Here is a 25,490-nt window from a genome sequence, read left to right as displayed (position 1 = left end):
GTTTGGATTGTGTGGTTTGCAGATCTTGAATGACTTTCGGAGGAGTTGACAAGGCGAGTGGTTTTCCATCGCGTTTGCTAAAGAGACGAAGCCCGGGGTTATCCCTAAGAGTACTTTTGTTATCTAAGGTAAACTTTGAATAGTCTCGACCCTGTGGTTTGATGTAGTTTTTATCGCTTTTTAATGCATTATAATAATCGTCTACTGCTGTTTCAGTTGAACCTTGATGTACTAGTGAACGATGTATCTTCATCGTAATCAACATCAGGAGGAAAGCTAAATCCTTTTTGAAGATTAAGAGAACCACTAGGCGTCAAAGCTATATGAACAACCCCAGCAAGATAGACCAGAACCAACCACTGTTGGTTAGATTCCCAAACCTTGGTGAGAACGACGTCATAGTGCCAGGTACGGTACGATTGGCGTTTAACATCACGTTGACTTCGTGCAACGACAAACGTGAGCTCATGAATAATGTGGGGTCGTGCTATAGTCAAGAAGACCACCATAAAAATTAGCGGCAACAAGGTGCTTAGTATAGACGACAGCGATGTATGTTACTGTTCCACAGATCTATGGAAAAGTGAAGGAGAACGCAACAACAGCGTTTACCAGGGACTTGGCAGCAGAAAATCGAATAGGTTACGTGTCGGGGTACGCCTTCACACCAGATGAGACATCAAAACTATCGAATAGTGAAAAAGCAATCGCGGAGGTGGGAACAGGTTTTGCATCCCGCTTGACTTTGAGTTGCTAACTGGACACGCACTGTTTTACCTAGCTGCATTGGGTGACATGCTGGAATATGAACTCACTTTCAATGATTACAGCAAAGTCGTGCATATGCTGAACGGTGATGAGGGTAGTTACGAGATCGACAACATCTCATTAGAGTTCGGCATGGTGACTAGTCCGGATCTTGCAAGGCAGATTCGAAATCAGTACTCTGGAAAAATGACCATCATGTACGATAAGATACTGTGACACAGAATGATAGTACGTGACAAGAGCGACACCATGTGAAATATCAACATGAATGTGCAGACACGATCGATGAAAAGCATATTGATCATACTCATGGAGGAATACGGCCAATTCGAAAGAAACCGCGAGAAATTTTTCAATCCAGAAATCACCAAAGTAGAAGTGACCATAGAGGGAGTGCCTAATCAGTTATTTAGCCATGGAATGAGAGCGCACCAGCAGTGGGAAGAAATAATGAAGCTACCGGCGATCAAAGGAAATTCAATAGTCGAATGGTCAGTGAACTGGATCTATACTCCGAGAATATCGGTGATTACTTAACCACAAAGTATGCGTTGTGGTTGGATATGAGATTGACAGATGATAACACTGTACACAGTAGTGGGCGTCGCATCGACAACAGAAGAGAGAGTATAACCATTCAAATAACTAAGAAGGCCCTGGTGAAAGACCTGGTAAATTGAAATTATATTTATATGTAATTATGGACACGCAACTTAATACAGACAATGGGAGATTTGTGCAAGCCATCTATTAGTGGGGGACACCCCACACTCCCAATAACTATTGGGGTCTGCGATCGGCCAGGCACACTGGGAGGTATGGGAGTCTCCCCCATTTACCCCACAATCCACACTGTGCTATAATATGTGGGGAGACGGGATGTGGGAAGACTGTTTTCTTGTTGGATTTGTTGGAGGGGTATCATAAGGAAGTATTTGGCAAAATTGTTATCTTGTGCCCTACTATATATGAACAAGGCTTACAAGGAAAGAGCTTGGGTGATGACGGACCCGGATGTACACAGAATTGACCTGGTTACACGTCTACAAGGGTATTTAACATTGTTTCACAACCAATTTAAAGGAAAGCAGATGTTGTTCATCCTGGATGACTGTAGCTCTAATAGAGAGATAACAAAAAAGAGAGACATGTTGTCATATTTAGCCTTCTCTGGCTGGCCTGCAAATCACAGCATATAGGTGCTGACGCAAAAATTTAGCTCTGTATCTCTCGACTCTATTTGTGGGAGGAAGGACTCGTTTATTGATAACGCCTTGAGCTATATCAGTTGTGCTTGATATCACAAATATGGTATGTATCTAGTCCTGATGATGGCAGCGATCATCACACCAAAGCATTGTAAATTTAATGAAACAAATAATAACAATAATATTATAAAAGATGGAGAGTCCTGCGGACAGGCCAGTGAAGAGTCCTACAGTGGGGACACCCCACAGCCCAAAGGAGGAGTCAAGTCCTGCGGAGAGAGTGATGCAAGTCACCAAGAAGAGGAACTAAAATGGAGTTGAAGCTGGTAGAAAAAATGCCTTAGTAAGGCACAAAAAAATAATAATTGCATTTGGGTGGCTGTAGGTGGTGTAGCAGCCACTGCTGCTATTTCATTACATATGGTCCTGCAGACACTCGACTACAAGTCGCCACAACCAGTGGGGACATCCCACACCTCAGTGGACAGCCGAGTGGGGACACCCCACACCCCAATGGTGCCAGAAATTGGTATTGCGATGGCCACCAAGGACATTCTGGTAAAGCAAGGTATTATATCTGAAAATATTTTAAAGTATTGCATATAATATGGCCACGGTAGCAATGATGGTTGCTCGGGCTCTCATGAATGCTCTAGCATTTTCCGGGAGTAATTTTCTATTTTCTCAATTAAGAGAGTCAAATGCGGCTGAGAAAACGACACAGTATAGCTGTTGAAAAACTACAGGCTGCACAGGCTGAATACGCTATGAGACGGTTGAAGCAACTAGATTTGATCAAAGATCAACTCCAGCATGTAAATCATGCTGTGAGAACTTTCACGGACGTTGACGAAGCTATGAAAGAATACTACGTGTTAATGGGTAAACAACTGGAACCATTAAATGAACCAACGATGTCTCACTATTACACTCCTTCAGAGGGTCAGAAAGATCATGAGTTGGTCTTCGTGGCACTTGGTTTAGCGGCGACAGTGTTGTTATTTTTTTATTGATTCAACTCAGTAGACAGAATACTGATACACAAATAAATGATGCAGCAGCACATGTGCACAGTAAGACATAAGTTCATATGGGTAGAAATTACACATACTGTAAGTATGGCAGCAGTTGTGACCATTTTCGGTCAAATTGTAATATTGTATTATTCTTATTAGCAATAAACTTTTCAGTTTTGAAAATATCACCTAGTTTTTTAGAAATGCATCCAGTGATAACTTGGTGTTTTCAATGCTTGATACATGAATGTATTTTTTACCAGCAAGAAGTATATGGTTCATTAAGTCAGTATTATTTTCGCCAGTTAAGACTGTATATTTTCTCAGGGTGAATTTTTCTGTTGTTTTATTGTCAGTATATTCTTTCAGTTTCAGCCAGAATGTTTTCACACATTCACATTCCCAATAAATATGTATCAAATTTTCAGATATGAAGTTACAAAAAGAGCAAAGTTCATCATCAACTAATTTCATTTTCAGTAATTCTATTTTTTGTGTATATAATATTATGAATAAATTTAAATTGAAAGTCAATCAATTTAATATCTTTTGTGCATCTTCTCTCTGAAAATATGTTCCCATGGGATTACAGTGTCAAAACTATGTTGCCATTTTTCACATGTAGCGGGGAAATTTTCAGAACTTACGAGCTTATCATAGAAATATCTTGACCTCTTTGGTGCTGAAAGTAAACATATCAGTGATGTGCTGAGATACTGATTATGAACAATCAGGAGATTATTTCTAATAGTATCTTTCCATTTTCTTGGTATATTTGAAAGAACCTGGTAGTATTCAAGAACTGTGCCTTTGATTTTGTTAGTTTTCTTACGTTCATTAAATGACAAAATACCTTGATCATTACACAAGTCTCTTATAGAGTGAATACCTTTAAGATACCAATGTCTTATAATAGAATTACTATTTTGGAATGGATGGTTGAACCAAAGGGGTTCAGATAAGTTCTAGAAAATATTACCCATGCTGCCAACACATCTTCCCAATAGGGATTTGTTATATTCACATAATTTTCATAATATCGTTTATTTTATCAATGAATTCCTTTAGAGGATTTGGGAATGAAGCGAATATATGCACCAATGATGAGAATGCTAAAGTTTTAACAACCAGCGACAGTGTTGATTGTTAAACAATTAGACTAATTACATAAATTATTTATCACAAAATGAGAACAGCTCCACATATTTGTCAATGGGTACTTATGGGGACAAGTGAAATTTGTGGTAAAATAAGCCACAGTGAGGGTTATTGTTCTTATCACCGTAAAGGTAATATCAACTATACGTGCTCAGTGTGTGAAATAGGGGTGAAAGGTCATCATCGTTTATGTAAGCCCATGGTGCGGATAAAAACGATTTCAGCTTATTTATGAGAAGAAAAGAAGACTACATCGGTGAAGTTAAACGCTTGTTAAAGATCAAGGTATGATTTGTAATTCGAATTCTCTACACTGCCCATTTACCAGGAAGTACAGGTTAGGCTCCCTGGCTTTAATATCCACTTGATCGATAGTGTACGTTTTCATAGACCAGATAGGTCTATGCTGCTGCTGCCTCCACAGCAATGGATTTCATACAGAATTTGTCTACAGGCCTAGTCTGGGGGTTCCCCCACACCCCTGAGTAGTCTCGTTACTTCATAATTCATAAAATCAACCATCAGTGGAAGTCGCACTACCCATTCTCTATTCCTATGTAGGGGACCTATTAAATCTAAATCATGTGAATATTGGTGTGCAAACAAATGTTTGCTATGGAGCGATTGAATCTCTTGACTATGGCTTTACTTCGATGTTCTCCTGCCACACCCCTCCATATATCAACATTGTGTTTGGCTAGCAGTTGTGACACCGCACCCATGAATTCTCTACCTGCACAAACTCGACTGTGCACAAACTTGTTTGTACAAGTTTTTCTCAAAGTTGTTGGTGGCCAGCTTTCTCAAGTCTGTGTTCATCCTGATGAAGGGTTCCATCCAGGGGTTTTGATCAAACTTCAGTATTCTATGAACTTTAGTCAGCTTCATATACATCAACAGATACAGCTGTAAATTACGATAGTGAACGATATGCTTTGTTTTATTCATCAAATTTGGTACCAGTTTTTCAATGGGGGGTCTTGCAGACAGCCGACTGCAAGTCCCCCCAAGCAAGTTATTTTGATACTCATAGATCCATTCTTGGTTAACCCTCAACCGTTCGGGTGCTAGGGGTAACTGTTATGAGACTGATGCAATTGCACAGGGTATTCTAAGTCCACTTCGAGTATATAACCCTTGTTTGAATCTGGAGCTATACTCATGACATCCCAGTGGGGTAAAGCCCCACACCATTCGAATCCCCCTGTCGGTAGATATTGACTCATAACCCAGACATACAGGTTGTTAGCATCAAGGTATAGTAGGTAGTTTGTAGGTTTATTAGGGTTATAACCTTCCACATACTTGTTGTTAGCTTTAGCATAACGTTTCGATACCATAGAAATACCACCACATAACCATTTCTCAATAAACAGATGCATATCGTAATCTGTGAATAACTCCACACCTGTTTTCTTCAATAGAGCATCCCACGATAGCCCAGGACTTGAATAATACAACGTGGGGTCCAGCACATATTGGTTCGAACACGTTTTTCTGAATATCTCAAACACATCTGCCAGCAACAACACACCCATTTTCAAATATAAATGGTGATAATCACCTAGATTCTTACATATCTCTCCATATTGTTTGGTATACAGGATATGTTGCTTTCTACCTTTGAAATAGCTTGCATAATCAAGTGTGAATCATACCCACATATATTGTGAAACACCACTGAGATATGAATAAGCTTAGGGTTTATTCTCAACTTTAGATTACAGTCATTGTGAGCCGCACCTCTGTATTTACCAATAATGTGACAGTGGTCTCTAACCGAATCACCATTCAGAGCTTTACAGCATATGTGACAATGCTTGCTTTTGTTGTGGGCTTCCTGATCTGCTTGGGTCAAACACATTGGTGTTATGTTGTGCAATTTTTTCATAATCTCTTTCTCCTCGTGTTGTAAAGCCTTTAGAAATTTCTCAGCCATGTCTTTGCCTCTATAAATGACGGGAGGGTTAGTTTGACCATCACAACGAACGACCACATACCCAAACCCACACTCTACGTGTTCTTGATTTTTCTGAGTGAAACTTTGATTAGGTGACTGGGCCACTGTATCGATTGGTTGAATAATAGCTTAAAAGCTGGCGTAGATAATGTATGGTACTGGCATCTGATTTTTGTGGTTGATAAATATATAAGATATTGTTGTTTTTGGTTGGCATATCTACCCGTATGGCTGTTTCTTTTGCACCTAGGCAATCATCCCTGTGCGAATCAAGCAGATCTGCCCTAGAAAACCCATGAAGGCATCTTTCACAAAAGTGTTTCTTTCCCCCATGTTTCGATTGATCATACAATAGTTGGCTGAAATACTTGATCCTTGTATAGTGATATTTTTCACCTTGTTGTATCATAAATAAATTGATTGTTTACGACCTTCTTTATACATTAAAGGACTTATCCAGTGCACTATAACGTTTTTACCTTCGTGTCCGAATACGTTTATAGCTAAGTCTGGATTCTTTTTTTCAACTTTTGACCACTGAGAGATAGGGGTTGGTTTATCCATACCTTCCCAGTTTATCCCATCATCTTCCGGATAACTGGAAGGTCTATCAAAATGTTTTTCAGCTGGAAATTTAGCAGATCTTATCGCTACCCTCCCACAATCATCACCACGATTTTTAACGTTAACGATAGGGTGTTTGTTCTTAAAATACTTAGGTAGGGGTAAGTACATTCCACCTCTCAACGGTTTATAGTTTGCTACATCCAGGTAGACCAAGTTAGTCACCCAACCAGACTCCCTATTAGTGTAACGTTCTAGTGTTTCTGGAATTTTTTCAAATGACCTGTCAATGGAAGAGTTGATAGTATCTGGTTGTGTTGTAGCTTCCTGATTACCTCTGAAGTAAACAATGGTCATGTGCATGCTTTTTCAAATCTTTCACAGTAGGACGTTTTTGATATCTTATCCCTAATAAAGTTAGTAACTCTGACTTCCTCATAGGAGAATACCCCCGCATACCACGTTCACATGCTCGCTTTTTCAACTCATGTACTGTAGTCATGTTACAGGGTTCATACTATATGTGAATCATTTCTCTCATTGCTTGTCACTTTATCGTCTCATCCAGCGCGCACTGTGTGACCCAGCTCTTAGCTGGTATCAATTCGCATTTCAATATTTGAGTAGTAAAGGAAATAGGCTGGCCCACAGCGGAGGCAACCCCTACAGTGGACTTGTGTGAATGCAGATGGGTTGTGTCTGTTTTTCAGAGTTTGTGAATAAGTGGGTCTAGATCACGTTATTGATATTATATAGCATATATATTGGGTGTGGTCTCGTGCAACCATTACTTACACTACTGAAATATTTTAACCAGGTATTGGAACATTATCTTCAATTAAGGCTAAGTTAACCTTGGAAGAAGATGCACAAACCCAATTTCTGGAAACCAAGGCAAATACTGTTTGCCTTACACCCTAAAGTTGAAGCAGAGTTAGAAAGGCTTGAAGCCGAAAGGATATTATCCTGAGTATCTACCAATTAATGGACTACTCCCACCACTCCAGTTGTAAAGTGTTTGCAAGGAGTGAGAATCTGTGGAGATTTTAAAGTGATTGTTAACCGTCAACTCAAAATAGAACAGTATCCTCTACCAGGATTGATGATATCTTCACAAGCCTTTCTAGTGGATCATGCTTTAGTAAAACTGACTTGAGAAATGCTTACCTACAGATGGAAGTTGATGAAGATTCCAAGTAACTTCTAACAATCAAGACCCATAAAGAACTGTTTCAATACAACCGTCTTATTTTTGGAATGGCCTCAGTGCCCGCTATATGACAGAAAGCTATAGATCAAGTCCTTCAGGGCATATCAATGACAAAATGCCTACTTGCCAACATGATCACAACTTGTCATAGTGATGATGAACATCTTGACAATTTAGAACTCCTTTTCAAGAAACTGAAGGATAGCAGTCTATGCGTAAACAAAGAAATTTATGAATTTTTCAAAGAGAAAATCCAGTCCTGTGGCCATGAAATTGACAAAGAGGGTCTGCACAAGTCCTCAGACAAAATCAAGACGATTGAGGGAGTGCCCAAACCTCAAGATGTGTCTCAAGTCAGATCTTGGACTAGTCAACTACTATCGCAGATTCCTACCAAACACCTCATCAGTTCTACATCCTCTTAACAACTTGCTGGAACACAAGACAGAATTCAAGTGGGACAAGAAATGTGACAATGCATTTGAAAGGGCTAAATAGTTGATTACATCAGAACAAGTGTTCTGATCCAGTTAAACATGTTTGTGTTGCCAGTGATGCTTCACCATATGGGATTGGAGCTGTGATGTCACATGTGTTCCATGACGGGAGTGAATGACCTATAGTATTTACCTTTCGTTCACTCAACAAAGCAGGATGGAACTATTTCCAGATCGACAACGAAGCACTGAGTATTGTCTTTGCTATCAAGAAGTTTCATGTCTATCTGTATGGGAGACGCTTCATGCTCGTGACTGATCACCAGCCTCTTACTTCCATATTTCATCCAGATAAATCCATTCCTGCTATGACTGCAGCCGTAATACAACATTATGCTCTGTTTCTGTCTTTACACCTGTATGACATTGAGTAGAGAAGCACAGCTAAACATGGGAATGCTGATGGGCTTTCCAGACCTCCTCTCAAGACTGAAAGAACCGGACAAGATAAGACAGATGTGTTCTGTGTCCACCAGATTGAAACTCTACCTGTTACTGTAAGTCAGCTTAAGAATAGAACAAGAAGAGACCAGTGCTGAAACAAGTATTAGAACTTACATTACAAGGTTGTGCCCTGGTGAAGAGTTCAGACCATTCTACACTAGATGCAGAGAATTGTCTGTGTGTCATGGTTACTTGATGTGGGGACTTAAAGTTGTCATACCTTCATGTCATCAAAGCCAGTGCTTAGAAGAAATATATACAGGTCACATGGGTGTGGTTCGTATGAAAGCCCTCGCTAGAAGCTATGTATGCTGTCCCAACATCGATTCCTGGATCAAACAGATGGCCAAGACCTGTTGGGGATGCCTGGAGGCCAGGAAGAATCTGCCGACAACATCTGTAACCCATGGCTATGGCCTACGGCACCATGGGAAAGAGTGCACATAGACTTTGCTGGACCTTTAATGGATAGAATGTTAATGGTTGCAGTGGAGGTATATTCCAGATGACCAGAAGTGGAAATCATGAAATCAACTACTGCTACAACGATAGTCTCATCCCTACGCCAGATGTTCGTTCATCACGGAATACTGGATGACATAGTCATAGACAATGGTCCATAATTCATCTGAGAAGAAATGTCTAGTTTCACAAAGAAGAATGGTTTCAATGATACTTTCTCAGCACCATACCATCCAGCAAGCAACAGACTAGCAGAGCGATTTGTCCAATCTTTCAAGAACTCCCTGAAAGCAGAAAGGAAGAATATAACAGTTGAACGGAAACTTGCAAACTTCCTGTTAGCTGACAAATACACCACATGCAACAGCAGGACAAACACCAGTCATCCTGGTGTGTGGAAGACACCTATAGACTAGGCTATAATTGGTGAAGCCCAATCTACGCAAGACTGTTCATGAATGACCAGCTGCAAGTATGGATCCAGAGAAAGCAGACAGTTGTCACCATGACAGCATGTCTTCATCAGGCATTACAGGACAGATGAGAAGTGGATGACTAGAGTCATTTTAGAGAAAACAGGATTGTTGTCCCATAAAGTTCGAAGCGCTAATGGTACAGTTTCTCGGCGCCACATTGACCAGCTGCTTGACAACACAATGGTTGCTGATAATAACCCCAGTATGGATATGTCATCTGAAATTCAGCGTAACATCACTGGTAGTAAACAGCGGTGTGACCATCGAATCAACCATTGCAGATGGTACCAACGCAAGAGATAATGTGAGTGTGCAGTGTAGTGCCGACAGCAGTGATAACCCTGCTGATGCACAAGGAAATGGGTCTGTACTGTGCGATATAGACAGCAGTGATAACCCCGCTCCTGTAGAGTGTGATCTGGAAGTGCAAACGATTCCAGAACCAGTGTCATATGTATCTTGCGGAAATCCATTTTGAATCTGGCAAGCACCTAAGAAGTTTGATTTGTAGATCCATATGATTAACTGACATTTCTGTTTAGTTCGTATAAATGTGTAAATAAGTTAACCATTCAAGTGCACCAGAGCACGAGTTATGGACTGTAAATGAGATCATCAGTGATGGTGAATGTATAGTCACAATGATCAGTGATGTTTGTACTTGGCCAGTCAGGTGTGAACACATGTTATAGCACATCGTGGTTATACATAAGGCTCTATTCCACAAATGAGTAAGATGTATTCTCATATGTCCATGTATGTCTATTTTTTATGTACACATTTCTAGTATCCTTGGAGGGTTATCTAGTTGTAAGTTATTATAATTGTGAACTTTATTGCCTGTCAGTGTATGTGTACATGTTGTTTAATTTTAACAGCTTGTTGGGCAGATTGTGTTACTGGACGACAAATTATCTCCCTTGGTGGTACAGCCAACGTTGTGCATAGTTTCATATGATCATTTTCCATGATCAGTTACAATGTTGTATAATTTACATGTAGAATTGTTGGATTACAGAATTAATTGTGATAAGTGTGATGCCTATGCAAAACATTATGTAATGTGCAAATCTTACTAAGAATGTTATGTGTATTTCAGGGCTGACAGATGTATCTATATGATTTGCTATGGAAACTCACTACTGTGGAAAATACACCACACCTCACCCCCTACAGCGAGTCATGTGATTCATCTCTCTTTCTTGGCGTCTAACCAGCTGTAACATAATGGGGGCCAAAGTTGGTGCTGACCCAATTGTCACGGAGAGTTCAGTTAGTACAGAAAAGTTGGAGGATGTCAATTTCCATGTCAAAATTTCCAGTCATTCCAAGGCTTCTTCGTTGAAAGATTCCATTTATGATTTGTACTTTTATTGATCATTCTTTGTGTGAGGGAGACTGATGACTGATATCTTCAAAGAGTAGCTCTTCAGGTCTTCATGATAAGTGTGATAGTTTGTCAGGAGGTGATCACATTCTTTCCAGAGAGCAACTTATTACTGCACAGGGGGAGGATGTTGAAGTGCAGAAGTTGGCTAGTAAGGCTGTTTCTTTTGAGGAGGTTAGCAAGGTTCCAGTTTGTTATTACTACAAGGATGGATGATGAAATATAGGTAACTGGATGTTCCTGCAGAGAATGAATGGAAATTCTGTCATCAAATTGTGGTCCTGCATTTGTTTCAAAAGCCTTCATTGGCACATGAAAGTCACATGACAGGTCATCTGGGTGTAAACAAAACTTGTGAGAAAATTTTGGCACATTTCTTTTGGCCCAGTTTTCAGACAAGATGTGGCTGAATTTTGTAAGATCAGTCATGCATGCCAAATTGTTGGAAAACCAAATCAGAAAATTCCTTCTGCACCCTTAAACCTATACCGTCTTTTGAGGAACCTTTCCGTAGAGTTATTGATTGTGTTGGTCCACTACTTAAGACTAAGTCTGGTAAACAGTATTTGCTCACTATCATGTGTGCCTCTACCAGATTTCCTGAAGCAATTCCACTTTGAAGGATTGTTGCTCCTGTGATTGTCAAGGTTTTGATCAAGTTTTTCACCTTAGTTGATTTGTCAGATTATCAGTCTGATCAGGGCTCAATCTTTAGATCTAAATGTTTCAGCAAGGTATGTACCAGTTGGGTATTAAGGATCCGAAGTGGAGTCTTGAGCTTATCATCCAGAGTCACAGGGAGCTTTAGAAAGGTTTCATCAAACTTTGGAGAATATGATGAAGACTTAATGTTTTGAGACACAGAAAGATTGGGATGATCGTGTGCATATTTTGATGTTTGCTGTCAGGGAGTCAGTTCAGGAAAGTTTAGGGTTTAGCCCCTTTGAGTGTGCCCACTGTGTGCGGGCCACTGAAACATTTGAAAGAACAATGGCTCAATGAAATTCCTGAAATCAATCTATTAGACTATGTGTCTACATTTCAGGACAGAGTTTTAAAAGCAAGTGCGTTGGCCAGACAAAACTTTAAAGTTTCACAAGCAAAAATGAAACTAAACTATGACAGAAAGTAAAAAGAGAGAAATTTCACTTGTGGTGAGAAAGTGTTAGTTTTACTTGCCATTCCTGGTCAACCACTGAGAGCAAGATATCAAGGCCCATATGCTGTTGACAAAAAGGTAAGCGACACAGACTATGTCATACTGATGTCTGGTCATCGTAAACAAGAGAGATGGTGTCATGTCAACATGATAAAGAAACATCAAGATGGGAGAAACAAAACATGTCAATTGTATTGCCACACTGTCCCCAGTTACTGATAGTACTGAAGACAATTGTGAAAATGTTGACAACATTGATGATTGTGTTAGCAATGTGAAGTTTGATGATCTTAGTGATAATGTTTCACCAAAGTTAAGAAATTTTGATGTGTTAGCTTTCCTAGATGAGAAACTATCACATTTATCCCTGTGCAGAAAGTTCAAATGTCAGATTTGATTCATGAGTTCTCTCACTTATTTCCTCATGTGCCTGAGCAAACTGATGTTGTTAGCCATGATATAGATGTAGGTCATGATGTGCTTGTGAAACAACACCCATATTGGATGAATCCTGTGAAACGTGAAATTCTGTTGAAGGAAGTGAAATACATGCTGGACAATAATATTATTGAACCCAGTGACAGTCTGTGGAGTTCTCCGAAGTGTGTTCTTGTGCCGAAGAGTGGTGGAAGTGGTTGGCGCTGCTGTGCTGACATGACAGCTGTGAATGCACTCTCACGAACTGATTCGTGGATGATGTCATCAGTTATAACATGGAGTTGAAAGAGTGTCTGAAGCAAAATTGACTGTGAATCTCGCCAAGTGTGAATTTGGGAATGCACAAGTTGAATTTTTAGGATATGTTGTAGAGCACTGCCAGGGACAGCCAGTTCATGCTAAGGTCAATTTTGTATCATCGCTTACCAACCTTTGGGGGAAAAAGGTAAATTTCCAGTGGGATAGTAGTTGTTTTGTACTCAGGTAGGTGTGGCCTTCAGTATTCCTTGTAGGACTAGACTTCTGTACAGTATTCCTTGTAGGACTAGACTTCTGTACAGTATTCCTTGTAGAACTAGACTTCTGTACAGTATTCCTTGTAGGACTAGGGTTCTGTACAGTATTCCTTGTAGGAATAGACTTCTGTACAGTATTCCTTATAGGACTAGACTTCTGTACAGTATTCCTTGTAGGACTAGGGTTCTGTACAGTATTCCTTGTAGGACTAGACTTCTGTACAGTATTCCTTGTAGGACTAGGGTTCTGTACAGTATTCCTTGTAGGACTAGGGTTCTGTACAGTATTCCTTGTAGGACTAGACTTCTGTACAGTATTCCTTGTAGGACTAGGGTTCTGTACAGTATTCCTTGTAGGACTAGACTTCTGTACAATATTCCTTGTAGGACTAGACTTCTGTACACAAGTAGGTATGGTGTTTTGTACACAGATGGGCATGGCCTCCAAGTAACCTTGATGGGCTAGGCTTCTGTAAACAAGTGGGTGTGGCCTCTGTGTATTCCTCCCACCTCTAGTGGTACAGCTCTGTGACACCGATGCTTGTGTTTCAGCGAGAAATGTTGTGATACAGCTCTGTGATATGAATCTATGTGTTTCATGCAGGCATGTAAGTGGTACACCATCTGTTGGTACAGTTGATGCCAATGCTTGTGTTTCAGGGGAGGCCTGTACTAGTACACCTCTGTGATGCCAATATTTGTGTTTCTGGGAGTCATGTAGTGGTACAGCTCTGTGACACCAATGCTTGTGTTTCAGAGAGAAATGTATTGATGCAGCTCTGTGATATCAATCTATGTGTTTCATGGAGGCATGTGGTGGAACACCATCTATTGGTACAGTTGATGCCAATGTTTGTACAGATGTGTGATGCCAATGCTTGTGTTTCAGGGGAGGCCTGTACTAGTACACCTCTGTGATGCCAATATTTGTGTTTCTGGGAGTCTTGTAGTAGAACAGCTCTGTGATGCCAGTGCTTGTGTTTCAGGGAGGCATGTATGTCCTGCAACTGTTTGACAACTACGCTGCAACCTACTCACTGCTTTGTATCGGGTTTGTGGAGTGCATTGCGCTGGCCTGGGTGTATGGTAATTGATCAGATTGAAGTATTTATCCTAGTTACTGGCTAGATGTTTAATACTAAAGCTTTGCATATGTACCACCACAATTTGCTTCTCAACAAATATTGAAAACGCACAACATCACTGAGAATGCGGAGATGATAGATCACTGTGTGGAGATGATGACTCCAACAGTGTCATGGGACAATGGTTTGCATTTGTAGGTTGCTGCAAATTTTCCCAGATTACCAACTATGGTATTGTTCGTCTTCATAGTCTTTGTTGTGCTGAATTCTAAAGGTAGGCCTTAGTATGGTATTGGATAAATACTTATCAGCTCTTAATGTATCTTAATGTAGATCTGGGAGTGACTTATGTCTGTTTCTTGCTACAGGTGCTGAGCGCTTCTTGACTGACATCGAATCCATGCTTGGTCACCGCCCTCACATCATCTGGACATACAGTTGGAAGTTCATAGCCCCAATTGCCCTCTTGGTAGGTACACAGCTTGGTTGATGGATTCTTCCTTACAGAGGGTCAGTACTGGGTACAGTCTGTTTGAGGGAAGGAGTGCTAGGCACAGTCTGTGGGAGGAATGGAGTACTGGGTATAGTCTGTGTGAGGGATGGAGAACTGGGTACAGTCTGGGAAGGATGGACTACTGGGTAATGTCTGTGGGAGGGATTGACCCTTGGATACAGTCTGGGGAGAGATGGAGTACTGGGTACAGTCTGGGAGAGGGAAGAACTACTGGGTATAGTCTGGGGAGGAATAGAGTACTATGTACAGCCAGGGGGTGGGGGGATGGGGGGGGAGGACTGCTGGGTACAGTCTGGGGGAGGAATGGAGTACTAGGTACCGTCTGGGGGAGGGAAGGACTGCTGGGTACAGTCTGGGGGAGGAATGGAGTACTAGGTACCGTCTGGGGGAAGAATAGAGTACTAGGTACCGTCTGGGGGAGGGAAGGACTGCTGGGTACAGTCTGGAGAGGGAAGGACTGCTGGGTGCAGTCTTGGGGAAGAATAGAGTACTAGGTACAGTCTGGGGGAGGGAAGGACTGCTGGGTACAGTCTGGAGAGGGAAGGACTGCTGGGTGCAGTCTTGGGGAAGAATAGAGTACTAGGTACAGTCTGGGGGAGGGAAGGACTGCTGGGTACAGTCTGGGGGAGGGAAGGACTGCTGGGTGCAGTCTTGGGGAAGAATAGAGTACTAGGTGCAGTCTGGGGGAGGGAAGGACTGCTGGGTACAGTCTGGAGAGGGAAGGACTGCTGGGTACAGTCTTGGGGAAGAATAGAGTACTAGGTACAGTCTGGGGGAGGGAAGGACTGCTGGGTGCAGTCTTGGGGAAGAATAGAGTACTAGGTGCAGTCTAGGGGAGGGAAGGACTGCTGGGTACAGTCTGGAGAGGGAAGGACTGCTGGGTACAGTCTTGGGGAAGAATAGAGTACTAGGTACAGTCTGGGGGAGGGAAGGACTGCTGGGTACAGTCTGGAGAGGGAAGGACTGCTGGGTACAGTCTTAGGGAAGAATAGAGTACTAGGTACAGTCTGGGGGAGGAATAGAGTACTAGATCTAGGTACCGTCTGGGGGAGGGAAGGACTGCTGGGTACAGTCTGGGAGGGGGGTGGGGGGGGTGGAAGGTGTTACGAGTGTGTATTTTGTGTATATTTATGTTATTAATTGAGTAATAATCATTATTGGGTCACACTGTTTAGTGTTTTGAATATTAAATATGATGGGTCACATTTCGTTTTAATAGCTAGTCAACACTTTTATAATTCTTTTTTTTTCTGAATTTATCTGCTCCTTGTTTTCTATGTGTCTACTTCCGGGAGACTTATCTAGGGCATTCCACAGTGTTAACGATGTTCGTTTGTGACTTAGTAAATATATATAAAGGCTGGCTGCCGTGTTGAGGGCGACTCTCTCACTCATTCACATCACTGCCATGCTTGAAATCCCGTCAACATCCAAATCTACATTATCTGCTGTCGCACCAATCGCTGTGTTGTCATTCTGCCATAGTTGATTCTCTCTCACACCAAGACTTTGGTGAGTTTGCTATATTGTATTTTGTAACCCATTGACTTAGACTTGTGACTTTGTATACCTTGCTCTCATTGCATAATAACAGAATTTTGAACTTTAACAACTTGTCTTTGGTCTGTTTTGCTGGTTCACAAGGGGATTTCTTACATTGTTGTCATGGTGAATTCTTAACTGTAACAAAGGACTGCTGGGTACAGTCTGGGGGAGGAATGGAGTACTGGGTGCAATCTGGGATGGATGGAGTACTGGGTACAGTCTGGGGAGAAATGGAGTACTGGGTGCAATCTGGGATGGATGGAGTACTGGGTACAGTCTGGGGAGAAATGGAGTACTGGGTACAGTCTATTGGAGGGAAGGACTGCTGGGTACAGTCTGGGGAGAAATGGAGTACTGGGTGCAATCTGGGATGGATGGAGTACTGGGTACAGTCTGGGGAGAAATGGAGTACTGGGTACAGTCTATTGGAGGGAAGGACTGCTGGGTACAGTCTGGGGAAGGAATGGAGTACTATGTACTGGGGGAGTCAAGAATTGCTGAGTACAGTCTGTGGGAGGAATGGAGTACTGGGTACAGTCTGTGAGGGATGGAGTACTGGATACAGTCTGGGGAGGAATGGACTACTGGGTACAATCTGGGGGAGGGAAGGACTGCTGGGTACAGTCTTGGGGAGGAATTGAGATGCTAGCTCAAACTATAACACTGTCACCACCAAATCTGTCCTCTTTCTGTACACAATTTGCAGCATAGAATTCGTTACAGCATCGATATGCATGTGCTTTTCCGTCGGGAAATCACAGCATGTAACGTGACTCATCACTGAAGATAACAGTTCTCCACCTTTGGAATGGAGTGCTATGTACACTCTGGAAATGGAGTACTGGGTACAGTCTGGGGGAGGAATGGTATACTGGGTACAGTCTGGGGAGAGAAAGAGTACTGGGTACAGTCTGGGTGAAGGAAGGACTGCTGGGTACAGTCTGGGGGAGGAATAAAGTACTATGTACAGTCTTGGGGAGGGAAGGACTGCTAGGTACAGTCTGGGAGAGGAATAAAGTACTATGTACAGCCTGGGGAAGGGAAGGACTGCTGGGTACAGTCTGGGGGAGGAATGGAGTACTATGTACAGCCTGGGGGAGGAATGGAGTACTGGGTACAGTCTGGGGAGGAATGGACTAGTGGGTACAGTCTGGGGGAGGAATGGAGTACTATGTACAGCCTCATCACTGAAGATAACAGTTCTCCACCTTTGCAATGGCCATGGGAGAAATTGGCGACTCAACTGTCTGCGTTGTTGCCGATGTTGATGTGTAAGGACAGATCCTCGTGAAGGTCTTCTGGAACGAATATCCGCCTCATGTAAGGGGTTGTTCACAGTCTGATCAGAAATTGTTCTGAGTCCTGGCAGTACTGATGTTGTGGAGGATGCTGTGGTGAACCTGTTCCTCAAATGTCGAAGACGAATAAACCTGTCCTGAGCAGGCGTGGCCACATGGGGTTGACATGACCTGGGGCGATCATGTGTTGACCCTTGCTGCTGGTAGCGATGCCAAAGTCTTGGTATGGTACTCTGTAACTCATTCAGTTGCCTTGCAATCGCAGACTGAGACTCCCCGGCTAAATGACCAATCCCATTGTTGTGCAGAGCCTCAGTAAGTGTAAGCATGACTTTACTTTAACAACAAATTTAAGATTGTCAACAAGAGCATTGAAACCCCCAAACTTTTATTGGAAATGATGCATGGAAATGAAGCATGGATTGTGCGTGCAAATGGAAACGTTTGAATTTCTTCCCATTCACAATTTATTGCATTTATTGAGGAAAACAGATTTTGGAGAGTTGTCCTCAGTGACAATGGATTCAAACACGGAAATGTTTTCAGACAGCGTTCGCCTTAGATATCCTGAATACATATACACCAATGATCCAAATTCGAAAAATACTACCTATGCGTTTCTTTTTTAGAGTAGTTTATATTTGTGACCCATTACTTTAGATTTGACTCAGTTGCATTGTACATGAAACCTCTATTGTGAATCTTTGTATCTTGCTATGTGACTGCTCAATGCATAATCTTGAAAATTTTAGACTTGTCAGTGTTGTATTTTGCTGGTTCTGAGGGGATTTTTTTAACTGGAACGACCACCAAAGTGATTCTTCACCAACACACAGGCCTTTGCATAATGTTCTCCCACGCGTTTCAGGCATGTTGATATCCATCACCATGGGAAATGTTTAACTCATCTGTAAAAACAACATTTCTCCACCAAACAAAGGGTCTGTGGACATTCGGCGAGCTTGTCAGTGACGTTGCGTCAGGATAGGACATCATTTGTGTTCTGGTAGCTTCTCACCGGTGCTGAAATGGTGTTCTGGTGGCAGTGGAAATGTGCAGCCACTTCAATGACATTCTACAGACGTTAGTCTTGGCACGTTATGAGTTTCAGTAGCTGTTTTATTTTTGAACGATCGCAAGGGCAGGGGTTGAGCTTTCCAAAATGACTGTATTGTCTGGCATTCACTGGCTCTGTTCCTCTTTCCCTGGAATGCACATGCAACAACGTATTGAATGTCTCACGGACGGAACCTCTGACGTCATGGAACATGGCATGTGCATGCATGTTGGATATGTGTCCCTAATTTCTGAGTTTAAATTCTTGTGTGTCTACACAGGTTTGATAAATTTAGATTTTAGATTTTTGTATGCACAGTTTCTTTATGTGCCTATTATATCTACGGGTTATCTACCTGATAATTATATTACCTCCCTTTTCTGGCTCTGCATTCTCGCAGTAGCCAGTTAGCTAAGCTTCCGTTACAACCAAGCTTGCCAGTGTCAACAAAGATAACAGTTGCAGGTGTGAAGGTTTGTTCGCAGTGCAACTCAAATTTGGGGGAAATCATACCCAAATTAATGGAGTATTGGGTACAGTCTGTGGGAGGGATGGAGTACTGCATACAGTCTGGGAGGGAGGGTGTACTTCAGTTAATAGGTCCGAAAACATATATCCACGGACTCCTTCTACCTCTGTCTGAGAACCTGTGCAATGGTTTGTGTTTCCAAGATTAAACGGTTAGATAATTTGAAAAGCGAAAGTGAGTTTTGATTGGTTTCCTCAACTTCCCAGCATAGACATCTGAATGGATAAAAAGCCAGCCAAGGGAGGTAATAAAGGTGTTTGACTGAACCATAGATGCATCCAGGATGTAGTGGAGACCCTGGAGATATCAAGGATGATGGGAGGGATGGCGTACTGAATACAGCCTGTGGGAGGGATGGAGTACAGTGTACAGTCTGTGGGAGGGATGGAGTACTGGATAGAGTCTGTGGGAGGGATGGAGTACTGCATACAGTCTGGGAGGGATGGAGTACTGGGTACAGTCTGTTGGAGGAATGGAGTACTGCATACATTTTGGGGGTGGGTGGATTACTGGGTGCACTCTGTGGGAGGGGTGCAGTACTGGGTACAGCCTATGGGAGGGATGGAGAACTGGGTGCACTCTGTGGGAGGGATATTGTACTGCATACAGTCTGGGAGGGATGGAGTACTGGATAGAGTCTGTGGGAGGGATGGAGTACTGCATACAGTCTGGGAGGGATGGAGTACTGGGTACAGTCTGTTGGAGGAATGGAGTACTGCATACATTTTGGGGGTGGGTGGATTACTGGGTGCACTCTGTGGGAGGGGTGCAGTACTGGGTACAGCCTATGGGAGGGATGGAGAACTGGGTGCACTCTGTGGGAGGGATATTGTACTGCATACAGTCTGGGAGGGATGAAGTACTGGGTACAGGCTGTGGGAGGGATGGAGTACTGGGTGTAGTCTGTGGGAGGGATGGAGGACTGGGTGCAGTCTGTAGGAGGGATGGAGTACTGCATACAGTCTGTGGGAGGGATGGAGTACTGGGTACAGTCTGTTGGAGGAATGGAGTACTGCATACATTTTGGGGGTGGGTGGATTACTGGGTGCACTCTGTGGGAGGGGTGCAGTACTGGGTACAGCCTGTGGGAGGGATGGAGAACTGGGTGCACTCTGTGGGAGGGATATTGTACTGCATACAGTCTGGGAGGGATGAAGTACTGGGTACAGGCTGTGGGAGGGATGGAGTACTGGGTGTAGTCTGTGGGAGGGATGGAGGACTGGGTGCAGTCTGTGGGAGGGATGGAGTACTGCATACAGTCTGTGGGAGGGATGGACCCTAGGGTAAAGTTTGTTGAAGAGATGGATGACTGGATGCAGTCTGTGCGACTAATGGGTACGGCTGTGTAAAATGATTTCGGGGAAATTAGAGAGATCTTATGTCTTTGTTTCATGCATGGCACTATTCCAGTCATGTTCATGAACCTTAAGCACAAATTGACAGATGTTTTCCTGTGGTATGTAGGTGATTCTGATCTTCACGTGGGTGGACTTTAAACGTACCAACTACTCTGGTGAGCTGTTCCCTGTTTGGGCTGATGTTATTGGTTGGCTCATCACATTGTCTTCCGTTCTTGCCATCCCAGTCATCGCCATCTACAAGCTCATTCAGCATCAGCGCAACAACGACAGCACTATCATACAGGTGAGTGTCATGACTGTAACAACAGCACCATAGTACAGGTAACCCTTCTGTACAGTTTATGGTGCGGTGGTTTAGCAAGGTGGGTAAAGCACTTGTCATGCTGAAGATGCATGTTTAATTCACCACATGAGTACAATGTGCCAAGTCCATTTCCTGTGTCTGCTGCACTGATATTGCTGGAATATATACTATACACCTGATAGTGACACTTCTAATTCCTACATATTGCTTTGCTTGTCAGTCTGTCAAGGTCCTGATGAAGCCAACATCTCAGTGGGGTCCGGCTCTCAAAGAACACCGTGCCCAGAGAGAAACTGTCAGTGGGAGTTTGCCAGAAACATACGAGTCACAGGTGCCACTGACGATGGGATCTAAGAATAGTGGACTTGCCAACATAAGCGGGCAGGTAGACTCCAGTAGGTGCTGAGAGCTTCTGCAGAAGCACCCAAAACAACCAACCACTCTCAACACATCAGTACCCAGTTCTTTTCGTACCCTGTTGTAGTGTCAATAGACTTCCAGTACACTCTTAACACCCTGTGGCAGTAGACTGTTAAACCCAGTACACTGTCAATACATGCTAGCAGTAGACCGCTAAACTCAGTAAATTCTCACTATCTTGTAGCAGTAGACCATTAAACTCAGTACACTGTCAATACCTTGTAGCAGTACATGGTTAAACCCAGTACATACTCAGTACCTTGTAGCAATACACTGTTAAACCCAGTACACTGTCAATACCTTGTAGCAGTAGACCGCTAAACCCAGTACACTGTCAATACCTTGTAGCAGTACACTGTTAAACCCAGTACATAATCAATACCTTGTAGCAGTACACTGTTAAACCCAGTACAGTCTCAATACCTTGTGACAGTAGACTGTTAAACCCAGTACATACTCAATACCTTGTAGCAGACCGTAACACCCAGTACAGTCTCAATACCTTGTAGCAATACACTGTTAAACCCAGTACATACTCAATACCTTGTAGCAGTACACTGTTAAACCCAGTACAGTCTCAATACCTTGTAACAGTAGACTGTTAAACAGAGTACATACTCAATACCTTGTAGCAGACCGTAACACCCAGTACACTCTCAATACCTTGTAGCAATACACTGTTAAACCCAGTACATACTCAATACCTTGTAGCAGTACACTGTTAAACCCAGTAATATCTCAGTACCTTGTAGCAGTAGACTGCTAAACCCAATACTTTCTCAATACCGTGTCATTTGAAGGAGTGAGTAACCTATACAGATTTGTTCATTTGCTTTGATTGAAAATGTTATTCTGCAACATTATCACATGTACATGTCAAGATGAACTTCCAAATGAATATTCATGAAAAAACTAAAGTTTTTCATATTGTTGAATAGTGAGCCTTTCATAGTGCAAGGTACAGCATGACCTTAACAGTTAATGTTGTAGAATGTGATCAGGATAATGATCATGAAATAAGTGTGTGTGTCTATATATATATATGTAAGGAATGTTTGGGCTATGTGGCCCTCTGTAAGGAATGTTTGAGCTATGTGGCACTCTGTATGGAATGTTTGAGCTATGTGGCACTCTGTTAAGGAATGTTTGAGCTATGTGGCACCCTGTATGAAATGTTTGAGCTATGTGGCACTCTGTAAGGAATGTTTGAGCTATGTGGCACCCTGTATGAAATGTTTGAGCTATGTGGCACTCTGTAAGGAATGTTTGCACTATGCTGCACTCTGTTAGGAATGTTTGAGCTATGTGGTACTCTGTATGGAATGTTTCATCTGTGCTGTTCTAGGGAACTAAAGTTGCAATGTGTATGTTTGTCCAAAACAGCATCAAGCAAGCAAATACGATGAAGTCCAAGACAGGTGTGTTGCTCACAGGCTGATAATACTTCTGTCACTCCTTGGTTTGCATAAGCTTTTTTCTTTTGTTTCAAAGACAAAGATATGTTGTCAGTATGAAGCATTACATGAAATAGTTGGCAAACTGAAAAGAAGACCATCACTGCTTGTAGTGTTGTATCAGCATTCTTTCACTTCAACAATCCAGTTGGACTAGTAAATCTCCACAGGCTCAAGCCTGATGACTAGTGAAATTTCTAAATATACCACTCTGTCCGAGTTGTGAAGATACAATATGCTTTTAACCTATGCAAGATTGTTGCCTGATAAAAATGTTCATCATATTAGCAGCTTAATGTTGAAACCTGTTTCATGTCGACAATATTACATTCTCATCTGTTTTTGTAATCTTTTGACATACTAGCCCAGACTGGCCAGCATTTGCACACTGGTTGGATAGTGTATAATCTCACCTGAACAGTCATCTATATATGGCACTGTCATGAAAAAAACATGTTCCTTGAAATAGTGATACATAAGCCCTGATCCAGATCAAGTGTTGTGCTCACTCCCACCCAAGGCTGACAGGTCAGCTGGCTGTTCATTCTTGATCAGGTTTACAAGTAGCACTGAAAGATATTTTCTCAAAGTTTCAAATTCCTCACTATTAAGCATGGAGTATTTTTAATTGTATTCATATGAATGGGGATAATGTGCCATCACTGAGTCAGGATTCCAGTGAAAGTTAAGGAAACAGGGAAAGACAGAAACAGATAGTTAACATATATTTTTTCATCAACTACATACAATTATAAAAGTTTTCAAAAGAGAGAAATCACAAAAATCCACTTGGAATATGGGTGCTCTGTGTATTGGTATAAAGTTAATAGTATAAATGTTTGATGTTTGGACCGTAAAGCTATTGTATGGATGCTTGGGGGGTATTTTCAGTGTAAACCTTTTGTATGCATGCTTGGGGGGTATTTTCAGTGTAACCTTTTGTATGGATGCTTTGGGGTTTTTTGTCAGTGTAAGCCTACTGTATGGATGCTGTTTTGTTCTTTTTCAGTGTAAACCTGTTGTATGGATGCTGGTTGTTTTCAGTTTAAACCTTTTGTATGGATGCTTGGGTCTTTTCAGTGTAAACCTTTTGTATGGATGCTTGGGTCCCTTCAGTGTAAACCTTTTGTATGGATGCTTGGGACCCTTCAGTGTAAACCTTTTGTATGGATGGTTGGGTCCCTTCAGTGTAAACCTTTTGTATGGATGCTTGGGTCTTTTCAGTGTAAACCTGTTGTATGGATGCTTGGGTCCCTTCAGTGTAAACCTTTTGTATGGATGCTTGGGTCCCTTCAGTGTAAACCTACTGTATGGATGCTTGGGTCTTTTCAGTGTAAACCTATTGTATGGATGCTTGGGTCCCTTCAGTGTAAACCTACTGTATGGATGCTTGGGTCCCTTCAGTGTAAACCTTTTGTATGGATGCTTGGGTCTCTTCAGTGTAAACCTACGCTCTGAAGATTTTTTGTGGAAAATGTAAATGTATCTACTCAGCCAAACATAACACTTATTGTCTACAGTGTAAAACTGAGGAACTAAATGTGATAACAATTATTTCTAATGACCAACTGAAGAACTAGATATGATGATAACTATGGGTAAAACAAATGAGTGAAGTATAACTAAATATCAAAGTTTTTGTTGAATTTCTAAGAATTTAACTAAATTTACAAACTCCTAATATTTAAATTCTAAGTCTGTTAATGTTCAAAACCTGACTAATACCAAACTAATCTAAGCCCGAAATATCAAACTTTGAACTTTCTTTACTTTGAAAACCCAACTTATTGTCTAAACTACAATATGAATCTAACAACTTACTGGCTTCCCACCCTGACCTATACATAAGCTTAAAAAAAGTAGGGGATAATGAACTTTCAATTTGGATAGGAGTGTAAATGTTAACAAACATTTCAAGGACAGACATCTTCTGAATGCCTTTTCCCTCTATTTCCACCCCTAAACACAATGTATGATGTGCACATGCACATGTGCAATTAAATGTGCATGATTATGTGTTAAAAAGGCTCTCATCTACACTTGAGGTATTATTCAGTTAAGATCAGGATAGCTGGATACAGTATGTGTCCTGCATTCTACATTGTTTGGAGAAGTCAGTTTGCTTTCTTATTTGTTACAACAAATGTGTAATGTGTAACTTTGAACAAGAGTAAACAATGATTATATCACTAAATGGTATGCTGATCAAGTTGATGTTGTATTTCATATATATGTTTTGCAATTTGGACCTTAATTAGTGAAGTAGTTTGTCTCACCCACGTGTAAATTCGGTCATAGTCAGTTCAAGGTGAGCACGAAACAGCCTGGCATACCACAAGCAAGTCTATAACCATTTTGTCTTTTGGCAACTGCTTACATTGGTAAGCAGAGGCAAAAAGTAGGTTTTCCCAAATGATTTACATGGAACCCTAATTTAACTTCATACAAAAATAGATTGGGCACCAGTATGGGCTCCTGGTAGGATGATGTCATCATCCTGGTCCTGACAGTTTCACCCTTCTGGCCTTGTCAGATTAACCTTCCTGATCCTGTGACTTTCACCCTTCTGGTCTTGTCAGATTAACCTTCCTGATCCTGTGACTTTCACCTTTCTGGTCCTGTCAGATTAACCTCCCTGATCCTGTCACTTTCACCTTCCTG

General features: G+C 41.8%; 1 protein-coding gene across 1 annotated transcript in view; it reads left to right on the top strand.

The window, feature by feature from the left end:
- LOC137286129 (sodium- and chloride-dependent glycine transporter 1-like) overlaps positions 1-21,361 on the top strand; it is a 154,911-nt gene extending 133,550 nt beyond the window's left edge. Inside the window, exons 12-15 of the mRNA XM_067817796.1 lie at positions 14,249-14,348; positions 14,716-14,816; positions 20,755-20,934; positions 21,176-21,361. Of these exons, the coding sequence (XP_067673897.1) occupies positions 14,249-14,348; positions 14,716-14,816; positions 20,755-20,934; positions 21,176-21,361 (567 nt within the window). The remainder of the gene's footprint in view (positions 1-14,248; positions 14,349-14,715; positions 14,817-20,754; positions 20,935-21,175) is intronic.
- The last annotated feature ends 4,129 nt before the right edge of the window (positions 21,362-25,490 follow it).

This window comes from Haliotis asinina, chromosome 1 (assembly GCF_037392515.1).
Source record: "Haliotis asinina isolate JCU_RB_2024 chromosome 1, JCU_Hal_asi_v2, whole genome shotgun sequence".
In the NCBI taxonomy this organism is placed as follows: Eukaryota; Metazoa; Mollusca; class Gastropoda; order Lepetellida; family Haliotidae; genus Haliotis; species Haliotis asinina.
Note: the sequence above shows the minus strand (reverse complement) of the source record. Positions and strands in the feature narration are given on the sequence as shown.